Source organism: Agelaius phoeniceus, chromosome 6 (assembly GCF_051311805.1).
Source record: "Agelaius phoeniceus isolate bAgePho1 chromosome 6, bAgePho1.hap1, whole genome shotgun sequence".
NCBI lineage: Eukaryota > Metazoa > Chordata > Aves > Passeriformes > Icteridae > Agelaius > Agelaius phoeniceus.
The window spans coordinates 47643423-47656635 of NC_135270.1; the positions used below are offsets into that span (position 1 = coordinate 47643423).

Below are 13213 nucleotides of genomic sequence, written 5' to 3' on the forward strand. Positions count from 1 at the left end.
AGGAAGGTACTATGCTATGTCAGGTCTAAAGAAGCTTATTTTTCTCCAGGGTTTTAGAGGCTACTCGTATTTCCTTTGCTAATGCTTACTGGTCCACTTTTGTCATTGCTCCTTGCCAGTTTAAATTGCCATGGTGTAACCCCAGACATGGATCAGGGGGAGAATTGGAAAAGTAAGAACTAGAAAACTCATGCATTGAGATAAAGACAGTTTTGTAGGGGAAGCAAAAACCATGCATGCAAAGAGAGCAAAATAGGGAATTAATTCACTGCTTCCCATGGGCAGGCAGGTGTTCAGCCAACTCCAGGAGACCAGGGCCCCATCACAGGTCATGGTGACTTGGAAAACAAATGCCATCACAACAGACCTTTTGGAAGGGTACCAGAGTTCCATTCTTAGGTTGCTTCAAGTTTAGACCAAAGAGGACATTGTGGAAAAAACTGATCTCAACCCACATGAGCTTTTTAAAAGTGAAAAAAATTTCAGATGTACATGTGTACATTTCTTTCTCAAAGTGTATTAATTGCTCCAATGTTACTTAAAATATAACCTGTTTTTGTAAGTGTCATCAGGCAGGGACTCTGTTGTTACATTAAGTGTCTTTTTGAAATTTTATCATGCCTATAATTTGTTACATTGCAATAATAACATTTAACTGAAGTTTTTCATTCATTTTAGGAGCTCCGTTGGCTTTTACCAATTCTCCTGACTGCACGTTCATTACCGACCTAGAGAAAGGAAATGTCAGATCCTCAGGAGAAGCCCCACAGGTCCACTGCATCTCTCGAGATCCTCTGCATTTCAGCATTGTGTCAGCAGAAGCAGCCCAAAAGATAAATACTCTAGAGACCCTCATTGGAATAGATCCAGGTATAAACATAACCTGTCTCCCTTTAATGAGTTTGATATGGGGTAGATACCACCTATCTGGCCTTTTTAGATATTTTAAATTCAAGAACACAGTAAGAATCTAAAGAGGATTTTAAGAATTCTTTATGGAATACAGTGAGTTTATATAACTAGGTCTTATATTTTCTGTTACTGTAGTTAATATCAGAGTCTGGCCAAATTAATCCATTGTGGACAATGGAGTGTCGGATCTTGATGACTGTATGCTCCCAAAGTACACAGAAGCAGGCTGGAGAGTCCACAGGGAATAAGAACTGAGCAAAACTGAAATTGGTATGTGAAGTACAGAGTGCCTCAGCTTGCTGGTAACAGCTACATGGGTGTTCCCTGTGGAGTAAATAGCACATTTCTTTACATATATTCATGCCTACTGTGCTCCTACCAGAGAATTCCAGTAGTTGCATGTGTTTTTCAGACACCACTCTCTGACAGTGGAATTATATTAATTTCTGCTGACATATCCATCATTGAGGTGTTGTATGATGGACCAAAGTGACCAGGTCACCACAGAAGGTTGAGTGGCGGGGCTGTCTGTGTGTGCAAGGAAGGGAGGGAAGTAAAGGCACACTGAGTAGTGCAACCATTCCTAAAATACACACTGAGCTAGTCCCCTCTGGCTGCTGTAAAGTCTGAGCTCAGTGTGCCATAAATTTTCTGAAATCCTCTGTAGGCAGTAGTGGAAAACAGCTTACACCCAGTACTCCCAAGCTCTGGGTTTGGGCTGTGTGCATACATTTGGGTCTGTTTATTTTTACTCACAAGGCCTCTCCTTTCCCACTCTCTGGAGCTGGCTTGGCATGATGCCATGCTCTGCAGAAATACAGTTCCTAACTTAAAAGTTAGCTCATTTTATTGCTAAGGGAGAGTACAGTACTTTGTCTCAGTTAATATACCCCACTTCACAGAGACTTGTATTCTGCTTATGTTAACTTTAAGTTTTCTGAACTTTTTTCTCTGTCACATTATCTGTGTATTGCCTGTGTGTTATTTAGGAGAAACAGAAGGAGAAATGCTAAAGGGGAAATCGAGGACAAAAAGAGGGAAATGTGGGGGTCAGGGGAGCAAGAAGGATGAATCTGTGAGGAGACTGGAAAATACCAGTGAAGGCTTACCTCTATAAGCCCATCATGCTGGTACTCATGGTTTTCCTGAGTACTAGCAAGGAAGGAACATGGGGTAGGAAGTGTTAGAACAGTGAAAGCCATACCCAGATAATAGTGTTCCCTATTTAGGGACTGACCCATGAGAAGAGACTTCTGTTAATATTCACCTATTTCTCAAGGTCTGATAATGTGGTTCTCTGCTCCATGAAGTGTTACAAGAACTTCTAGTAGTCACCTGGATACCACTGTATTAACTGAGTTTATGAAGTCCCCAGGAAACCTACAATGTCTCTGAAACCTCACTTCTGAGGTTAATAATTTCATTAAGTGCAATTGATTTGGGAATTAGCTCTTCCCGAAGGGGACAGAGTTAAATAGAGACAAAGGATCAGTTCATACATCTGAAGTCTGCATCAGAACTTCTGTAAGGGATGGGATGCTTGAGTTGCAATCCAGCTTCAGTAGCTAAATATGATCTAGCAGGACTGTCAAAGGAAAACAGAGGGCCTAAGGAAAGGAAACAATATGCAATAAGCTCTCAGAAAAAGCTATGTACACTTATACCTAGAAAAGCTAGGTATAATAATTTTCAAAAGCTGACATTCTTAACCTGGAAGCACGGCCCATTATCTTCATTACTCATATCCTAGATCTCTTAGGTTTCCTGAGGAAATTACCCCAATTCCTGCCTTGACCAGAGGCTTCTCTCTTTTACTTTTTTAACCCATTTTATGTCACTAAAGTACGTACTTTCACCCAGAGGGCAACTTCAAAAGGAGAGTGACCCGTTGAAGTGCAGTGCTCTCTTTACACCCTCCTGTGCAGGCGAGCGGGGAATCGGGCACCTGCGGCGGCCGGGAGAGCTGCTGGGGGCCTGCCTGGCCATGTCCGCGGCGGGCTCGGTGCTGCTGAGCACGGGGTTCCCCACGCACTACAGCCAGCAGCCCCCCGAGGAGAACGACGGGCCCCCGGGGGCCCTCGCCATCGCTGCCATGCTGCAGGCCCTGCAGAAACGGGTTGCCATAGTTACCGACCACAGAGCCATGGAGCTGAATAAAAAGATTATCGAAGAAGCTGTTCAGCTAGGTAAGAGACAGAGGTTTTTCAGTTTTTGATCTTGCTAATCTCAGCCAAGGTTTGATTCAGTTTTAATCTGTCACTTAGTCCAGGACACTTTTTTTTCCCCCAGAGAATGAATCAGAATTCATCCTCTAAGCTCTGCTCATCATTGCTATGAGGACATTTTGTTAACCTAGCTGGCATCAAGTTAATGTGTACAAAGCTGACTACTGATTCTGGATGTGATAAATAGAGGATGTCTGTTCTTATTCTTGTAAACCTCTTTTCTACTTCAAGGTCCCATTTAACAGCATTTACATCTAAACAAGTTTAAATTAAAGTAAGGATATAGGGAGCTCATCAAGAACTGTGTAAAGATCTTGAATTCTTACTATTCTAGCAATTTTGCTTTCCTTTTTTTTTTTAAGTTGCTCAAAGATACGTTAAAAAAATATGTAGTATCTGAATTTCATTTTGCTTTGCTGTAGGAATCCTGAAGAAGCCCATCCCTCTACTGAGTTATCAAAAGGAAAATGCCAATTCAGCTTTGAAGTTTTTGTGTGAGAATGGGAATCCTGGAAGACCTAGGTATGTGCATTCAGTTTTTGAGAATGGGTCACGCCTCTACTATGCAAAATTATAATAAAAATAAGGACCATGGGCTAAGAAGGCACAATGGCTGCAAGTAAATCCTTAAGACCGACTGCACAGAACAAACTTTGAATCCAAACACTGTTATTGGAGCATACACTGAGTACAGAATTCCACATTACTCTGCAATTATGCACTTCTGGAGTACAAAAAATAAACAATTCTTCATATATCAATAGTTCTTTTCTTTCAGAAAGTTTCTAAAATATTTTCAGCTGTTATTAATAAATATATATGCACACACTATATATTATTTTACCATTTTTTAAATCAGTGAGAAGATCAAAAATTATTATATCAAAGTCAGTGAAAGAGCTAAGGAAAGTGCTGTGGAATGTGTGCATTTTCTAGAGCTTTAGCTCTAGTCTGACAGCTAGGGAATCTGATCTGACTTAATAAAATGTCATGTGTTTGTAATGGTGTGATTAGGGTAAATGCACTGGAGAATTTGCCAAGTAGCTGCATGATCATTTCATTAGCATGCAACTTATATGTCCTTGAAGTAGGTTTACATTGCTCATTTTTATTGATCTTTCCTTGTAAAGTACTTTAATATAGTTGCCCTCAGTTTGCATTCTTTAATGAAAAGGTCTTTCACCCTGGTATTTGCTTCATTAACTTATTGAATTCCCATCTCTTTCCACAGGTTAGTGGGTACTATGACAGTATGCATGATACTGTCTTTATTTTTCATGTGTTGTTTTAAAAATGTCTTTTATAGCTAAGCTTAAATAAAGTACAGGCATATTATATTTAAATTGGTCCCTTAGTCCCAAAAGGCTGAAGTAAGTATTTTTTTTAAGTATACAAGTTACCTGCTAAAGGTCTCTGGAATCCCTGTAGATACCCACCCACAAGAACATTAAGTAATTCAGCAGAATTAGTAACCTCTTAACAGTAAAATCAGAGAAACAGAAGGAAAATAACTTAATTCTAACATACAGTGGCAGAACTGAGTACTATAGTTCTTCTTAAAATGTAGGACAGCTGCAGTACATCTGTCTACTTTCATAACCACCAAAACAGCCATGGACTTAAAATAAATCCTCCAAATCTAAAGACTCAAACATTGCCTAACTAGAAACAGATGAATATTTGCCAAGAAATGTACTTTAAGCAGAGAATATATTTGCACTAATAAGGATTTAGATGATCATTAATTTTCCACTTTTTTGCTTTCTTTGAATGCACTTACAGAGACTAATATTGTAGAAGATACTGTCTGCTTTAATGTGAAACAGAGCCAGGCCAGATGGCTGACCCAAAGAATTGCTGGCTAGGAGGATTGCAGGAACTTCTCAATTTCTTGGTAGCAAATGTGGTTTGGGGGAGCTGCAGCAAAGCTATTTAAAAAACCCTAAATTAACCTTTGGGGAAAAAACACATAGACAACTACATTCAGAAATAACAAAACAGTGTCCAAGTTTTACCTTGAATCCCAGATGGTCAAAAAGTAGAACCAAGCACAAGCAGCACAAGCAGCCAACAGAAGTATTTGTCATGTGAAAATCACAGCTTTGACTTCTTCCCTCTGTTTTTTCACTCACCTCTAACCAGATTTGATCACCTGGTAGCAATAGAGCGTGCTGGGATGGCTGCTGATGGCAATTATTACAATGCCAGGAAAGTTAACATTAAACATCTCGTGGATCCCATAGATGAACTATTTTTAGCTGCACAAACCATTCCAGGAATCACAACAACAGGTAAGTGTGAGTTTGTGTGATGTTCTCAGAAGCAAGAGAAGCACAGAGCAGGAACTGCCACTGGTATTGAAGAGGAGCAGGAGGCAGGTGCTGAGTGGCTGCTTTCAGGCTACAGCTGTTTGTTGGGACTGGATTTGAAGACACTGTTGCTGGAGAAAAATTACAGGTTTCTATTGAAGGATTCTCACAGCCAGAAAAAAAAAGGATTTTATTTCAAAGTTTTTTAAGGACAAAAAAGAAAAAAAAAGCAAGCCCAGATGTATTACCTATACAGAAGTCTATGTACATACACTCTAAGTGCAGTTTTTGATAGTGACATTATTCTGTATTTTTTGAGTTGAAGGCAACATAGAACATAAATGGTTGTTGGATGGTAACATTCTTTTTTAAAGATTGGTTTTATGATTGTTGCACCCAAGTTAAAACAGCAGTCTGGATAGAGTCTTTGTTTATATTGTCTTTAACAGTACATTCCTTTAAGCAGGGATTACATATTTGCATCTATTAAAATAGTGCCTTCTCCAACAAAATCCATGAATACAGTAAGAATCTTGAAAGGAATGCTTTGTCCTTCCCACCAAAATAACACTGGCCTTTGCTAATACTTAGAATGAGAATGCTTTGGTCAACATTCTGCTCTTCTCTTTAGGCAACAAACTTTTTTTTCTTGAAAACTTATTTATATCTGGTTTGGAAAAATATACCATAGACCATAGTACAATATCCTTGTACAATCAAATGCTTCCTGCTACCATGTGTGGCCCAAATGAGAGTTTTGGAGATATATAATCTCTGTAAATATTAAAATCAAATTAGAAATAAGTACCCATGCCAGACTGATTTCTGTCACTTCAGAACATATCTGCTGATTTAGCTTTTTTTCTTCTTACAGTGCTGTGGACTGACTCCCAAGTATTACCAAAAGCATGGGAACTTTGGCTTCTCTGTTTTGCTGTTTTTCAAATGTTTCCACAGGACTTAGAGAGCTTCTGCAGAGATAATGCAGAGTCTGATTTCACTCTATTGGTATCGTTTAAAAGCTGTGTAGCAGAGGACTTCACTGATACGTGTTATTATTGTAAAATTTGCAATACTTTGTATTTAGATTTAATTCAGGGTTTTTTCCTCTTCATAAGATGTACCTTCCAACATTCAAAAGGAAGCACTCTAGATGGCACTGTCTTGGCAGTCTCAACAGAGGACAAAGATTGACTGAATAAGTATTATAGGAAAAGTTCTGTTTTGTAAAGATGTCTAGCAATTGCCTCAGAGCTTCATCTGCTGCTGTTAGTTTCAACTCCTGTCCCTGATTTTAGGTTGTTGATAAAAGAATTTGATCTCTTCAGCTACTTACATAACATCACAACCTGATTTCTTTAGTAAAAATACCCTAATCTCTTCAAATATCTCCCACAGCAGCTCAAAGTATATTATTCATTTACTGGAGTTTAGAATGTTCTGCCAGCTGAGAATTTGAATCTGTTCAGCAGAATGCAGTTTGTTTCAAAAATTCTCTAAATATTCAAATATACTATGAAATGTCATTAATAAAAAATACCACAGGCTTATGGAAAAGAAGAAAAGCAGTTATTCAGATTCACTATGTCTCAGTGCTGTGAACTTTGTCTAAAGAGATTTCTGCATAGAAAAGGGTTTAACAAGTCAGAGGCTTTAAAGGACAATGAAGGGATCTGCTCTGTTCTCCCATGGCATTTGTGTAAGTGGATATTCTGCTCTGAAGAACTATCTGGGTGTCTGTAAGAAAGCAATGTAATTTTTTCTTACATTGTCTGTTATCCAGTTAACATTTCTTGGTTTTGCTTATCACATTAGTTTTTTGTGTCTGTTGTTTTAATTGGGTAACAATTTCTTGGGTTGGATGTTGGGTTTTTCAATGTCTTTCTGCCAAGTGTAGTTTAACTTGGTCACTGTGGCCTTTGTGTTTTGTCTCCCATTACTGATAGCAATGTGTTGCTACTGATGAGGATAATTTTTTTTTCTGGTGGGGCTGTCTTCAACTTTCTTTGTGGTCAGTAGGAATTTGGGGGCATATGACTAGTTCCAGAATAAATGCAAATATTGTACAGAATTAGGGTGGAGCACTTGAATAACCTTATAGGCTAGAATACCAGAAAGATCAAGTTTTCAACCTACAGAAATTCTTTTTATAGTGTGCTCTGTGGCAAGAAGCACTGTGTCAGTAGGTGGAGAGGGGAAATGTTAGAACATTTGTTACATGCTGATTAATTGCTGTCAAGTGTTGCATTTAAAACAAGATCTGTGTGTTTTTTTTAAAAAAAATCTGATCTGGTAGTTTGACCACAGACAAAGCATGAGCAATGCCTGAATTGTATGGGTCTGACATCCTAAAAACTCAGGGAGTGAGGAGCAGCCTCGAGGAATTCACAGGGTAAGAAGGCATGAAAGGCTGAGTTTGGAAGGGACTCATTTTCCACATAAGTTTGAAAGAAAAGATTAAGAAATGTTGCTGGAACCACATAATATTTTTTTCAGCTGTCATACAACTGACATAGCTATATGCTATTTATATAGGAGCTAACTAAAAGCCTTCCAAAGTACTTCATGAAAAAATGGGGTCACAATTTTCCTTTCATACAAAAGATTTTTAGCACAGAAGACTCATATCTCCTGCATATTTCATGAATGTAGTTTCAGAAAACAATGTAGTCAGTGGGAACTTGCATGGAAGATCCAGCAGAACTATTTTTCCTTTGCCTGGAAAGAAATTGGGCCTTTAGAAGAGGACTCATCTTGCCTATTTTCAGACATCTATATTTGAGATGTCTGCCTTGGGGTGAGATGAACTGAATGTGTGAAGGGAGTGTTTCTTTCTGCTGACTTTAAAAGCAGCAAAGCTGGCTCATGTATGGATGGCTGTGTTGCACAGGTGAATTTCACCCTGGAGTTCTACAGTACAGTTCTCTGGCAATGTGTGGAGGAAGAAGAAAACAGATGGGAGAGGAGACTTTTCAGTGGGGTGTTCTTTTCCTTGCAGTGTCACACAAATGGGATCCATCCACAGCAATAGATCTACTCATTGTGCAGCCATCCTGGTGACAGGGCTCCCACAAAGGCAGGAAAAGCAAAGCAGGGCTGATAGAAAAAGCCCTGAGCAATGGAGCAATATATTTCAGTTAAATAAACTGTTGGTTATTTTCATGGGACAAGAATTGATCTCAGCCCTCTTAAAGAATATTAAGAGCAAGAATTTTCATTTTGAGTATAAGAAAATGCAGAACATTGTGTATGATTCTTACAAAGTAGTAGAGCTTCCCTATTTCTATATGAGGATAGAAGCACCAGGATTATATCAATACCTGTTTGAAAAGTACTACCAATAAAGAGATTTTTGAAAGCACCATTAACTCCCAATGGTGAAATAAATGTGAGCAGATTATTAAAGCAGACAAAAAAGAGTAGCTGTTCCATGGCAAATCCTTTTATGTAAGCTATGTGTCACTCAGTTACGCCCTGCTTGACTGGATAGACTTAAGGAATCAAATAAAAATTGCTGCTGAGAAATAACTTTACATTTCACTTAAAGAAGAAATTTGCTACAGACACATGAGATATTTATGCAGTTACTAAAAGTGTTAAATTTACCAGTTTTCAGGCCTTGAAGTGTAAATGATAAATATTGTAATTTCTCTGCTATAACACATACTATGCATTAGAGCACAGTCACATTTCAAATTCAAATCTGATACATTGCAGTGAGGACTTGGAGCTCTTCACTGTTCTGTTTCACAGACATGGTCAGGGATTTTTCTGTAAAATCTTCAAATTGAAAAAGATGCCATTCAGACTCACAGATGACAGAGAAATTTGAATTTCCAACTCAATAGTAATAATAATTTATTAATAATTCTAAATAATAAATAATTTTAGTATGTTTTTTAATATATTGGTAAGAGACTAGAGGTACTATCCAGCTTTTATGTGAACTGCTAGTTTATATGTTACCCTCATCTCCAGGTATCTAAATGACATCTTTATGTCCTGAATATCAGGTTGCCTAGAATTTTCCTGAATTGGCACAGATCCCACTGATTTCACTAAAAGCAGTAAGACAAATATACAGTATTTATATTTGTGCAACAAAAATCAAGGTCCCACATCAGTATATAAGAAAATTAAAATAAATAAAGACTAGCTATTTTTTTGGTAAGTGACCGTGGAAAATGAAAATAGTAATAGTATATGGAACTGGGCTCTTTGTGTGCTGCAGCATGTTAGGGATCTGTATCAAACAGGTGGGCAGTGCAGTCAGGCCTGCTTCTGCCCAAATCCTTATGTATATTTTTGCTTGTCTTTCTGCAATAATTGTTATTTATATTCTGGTTTTTTCTAATTAAAGCTTGCAACAAGCCAAGGTTTTCTATGCTTGCTTTATCATATAATTGTTGGCTGGTTTCTCAGCTTGATTTGGGTTTAATTTTCTATTTTCTTTCTTTATTTGTACTGATGTACTTGTGATAACACATTATACAGAACACTCATATAAGGCCTTCCATAAGCAAAGTTCACTGTCTTGATTCTGTCTGCAGTTCACAACCACTTGATAACTGTGATTTCTTTTGCATGCACACAATGTACAGTGTACATTGCATGATAAACTTTGAGGCTGGCATGTAATAGATGATTCTTTCAGCTATTTCATTCACAGTCTTCTGGTTTTAGGTGCTGTGGATGAAAAAGGATAAACCATCTCATATGGAGCTATGAACTATCACAGCAACTGTGGGGAAGGAACTGGATGTTTTCTAAAGGGATTGTCAGTTATATGCTGTGTTCATACTAATTTTGTCTTTTTCCCTTTTATAAAGGTGTTGGAGATGGAGGAAATGAACTAGGAATGGGCAAAGTAAAAGATGCTGTGAAGAAGTACATAAAGAATGGAGATATTATAGCTTGTGATGTTGAAGCTGATTTCACTATTGTAGCTGGTAAGGGATTTTTGGTGATATTTGAGAATGGAACTGACAAGGAAACATTTGTCTTTCCAAGTAATTTTTATTGGCCCTTTCCAATTCATCCTCAGCAAACCGAGGATCTATCTCTGTATTATGGACATTTTCTGAAGAGTTAAGCACATGTTGCTTCAGAAGAACTGACTGAAAATTGAGAATGTTCCATGAACAAAGTGCACTTAATTGGAAATAGTTGGGAAAATCCTGCATATTTTTGAAAAATCACACATTATATAAAATCATAGAACCATGGAATCCTAGAATGGTTTGGGTTGGAAAGGACCTTGAAGATCATCCAGTTCCTACTCCCCTTGCCGTGGGCAGGAAACCTTTCACTAGACCAGGTTACTCAATAACAAATATAAATAAGGAAGACTGCAGAAATTATCTGTGTGGGAATTAAAATGTCTGTGCATATACAAATTTTCAGTATAATTTATAAACTTCTGTTTAGAGTATGCCTCTATCAGGCATAAATTAGCCATATGGCCCCTTTACAAAGAGATAAGTTCTTTCAATAATCACTCAAGGACAAATGTATGTTCTTGATGTTCAAAAGTTGAATGTTATAGTTAAAATTCTGTTTTACACCAGCATGAAATAAAATTCACAGTGAGAGAGGGATGGTCAGCACGGACCAGCTTCTGACTGGATGCTCTGAATTGTCCTTGGGCTCAGCTTTCTCTGTTCTAACCCAGGTGTCTCTGGCACACTCTGGGCACTCAGCAGGCAGTCTGTGCAGGTTGGTTTCCCAGTGTCCCTCTTGCAGGTGTCTCTAACTGGGGTGGCTATGCCATTGCCTGTGCCCTGCACGTGCTGCGCTGCTGTGACACCCACGAGCGGTACCTGCGCCGCGCCCTCGGCCACCCGCGCACCCCGAGCCAGCGGCCCTGGCTGCCAGCGCTGCCCTCCGTCCCCAAGGTACCTCCTGGGCTGGGGCTGCTGGGACAGGGAGAGGGAGGTGGACAGCAGCTGCTGAATCTGCCTGGGCTGGCTCAGTGCCTCACCTTCACAGGGTCTTTGGGTGCTTCTGGGGATTCCTTGGGAAGGAGCAGCCTCACTGTGCTTAGACTGTTTTGCACAAAGGAGACAGATTGCAAATAAAAATCCTGCAGTATGAATGTGTTCGTGTCTTGTAGCTTCAAGCAGAAGACAGTGCTACAATTTTATGGGCAATGCAAGAGATACAGTGATTAAAATTCCCTGTTTGCTTCCTTAGTATCACTTCACGATTTTATAACCCTCTGTTGTAGTGTCCTTTAGATGTCTGCTTCCAAAATCAAAAGCCACAGTTCTTATGCAGTAGCCACTCCATACTTCTGATCGTTGTACCTTCCCCCTTTTCTAGTTTGCTGGAGCCTTTCTACAATTAGTTTTTAATGTTTCTAAATTGGAGAAAAACTTGTACATGAATATTTTTAAATGTGTTTTGACTAATGCAGCTCTGTACAGTGTGATATTCTGGGACTGCAAAGGTTTCAGACTGAGAAAAAGTAAAATAACTGAGAGGGGTGAGAAATGACTCTGATCTGTGCTCATCCTGTGAAGCACGTGCCTCTATTTTTAACTTGACAGTGGTTAAAAAAAAATCTGTCTATACACATACAGACACCCCTAATGATTAAATAAGATTTGTTCCACAACTTTGCAATAAATTAGGAGCTTCAAGATTTCAAGATTCAGCTTTATTAGCAGAGATTTGGACAAACCCATTAACTGTGTGATGTCCAAGAATGCTAAGCAAAATGCAATCCATCTACCATAGCTACTGCCCAAAACAAAGAAGTTTTTCTCCTGAGATGATGGGACATTCTGCATGAAATTCCAACAAAGCACATTTTAAGTATTTTTGAGTAGATCCCACTAACTTTTTTTTTTTTTTAATTCTTGCTCTCTTAGTTTTTCATCTAAAGGTCATAAAACTGAAACTGATCCCAACACTTGGCATAGCCATATAGCTTAACAAAGCTTATATGCCCCTTTTCAGCAGTCTTTTTTATAAAACAGATTAATTATTTTTCAGTTTTCAGTGTTTTTTCCAGTTGCATCTACTGATTTTTGACCTTTAAATTAATGCATCCTAAAATGACTTTGATCAAAATTCCTGGTAATGAGATACTGTAATTAAATGTTATATTGTGTACAGGAAAACCTTGTTTTTGTTTTACTAAGCTATACAGCTGGGAATATTAATGATCCAATAATGGGCTACTGAAAGTGCAACTCTAAAATCTGTTGAGATAAAATTAATGGAAACAGTTCTGTGGAGGAGAGAAAATGACAAAATGTCTGACGAGAAAATATGATGTCTTTAATTATAAATCACACAACAATGAACAATGCAGAAGATTGAATACATTAGTATTCACATACTCCATTAGTATAAAAAATCAGACCATTTCTGTTTATCTGGCCACTTTCTGCAAAATTCAGCTTCATTTAATGCTATAATAATTACCCTAATGAGATAAAGAGCAACACCACACAGACCCATCTCGGTGTTTGTATTTGTGATTGTAAATGGAAAGAGGACATTAGAAGGAGTCCCTTAGCACCAGGCAGCTTTCTTATAATGTGTTCTATTTTTCTTCAAAAAATGGCACTTCCATGAATGCTGTAGGTCATAATCACTAAGTGAAGACTTCCCCTGAAACACCAACATTATTTCCCTTCAGGCTGGTGTTCAAACAGTGTCAGGATTGCACTGCCAAACCCCAGAACTGCAGAGCTCTCCCTTCCCACTGAGCAGCAAACTGAGATTGCTCTGAGTTCATGGGTGAGCCTTTCCACCCAA

At 38.4% G+C, this 13213-nt stretch overlaps 1 protein-coding gene across 11 annotated transcripts in view; it reads left to right on the forward strand.

Moving 5' to 3' along the window:
• Nucleotides 1–13213, forward strand: part of DGLUCY (D-glutamate cyclase) — a 48644-nt gene that overhangs the window by 31882 nt on the left and 3549 nt on the right. For 10 of the 11 annotated variants that reach the window (XM_077180616.1, XM_054634181.2, XM_054634186.2 and 7 more), the window contains 6 exons: nt 679–870; nt 2838–3098; nt 3560–3659; nt 5280–5428; nt 10276–10395; nt 11189–11340. In XM_077180616.1, coding sequence (XP_077036731.1) covers nt 679–870; nt 2838–3098; nt 3560–3659; nt 5280–5428; nt 10276–10395; nt 11189–11340 — 974 coding nt within the window. The remainder of the gene's footprint in view (nt 1–678; nt 871–2837; nt 3099–3559; nt 3660–5279; nt 5429–10275; nt 10396–11188; nt 11341–13213) is intronic. The other variant, XM_077180623.1, reaches the window with a different exon arrangement.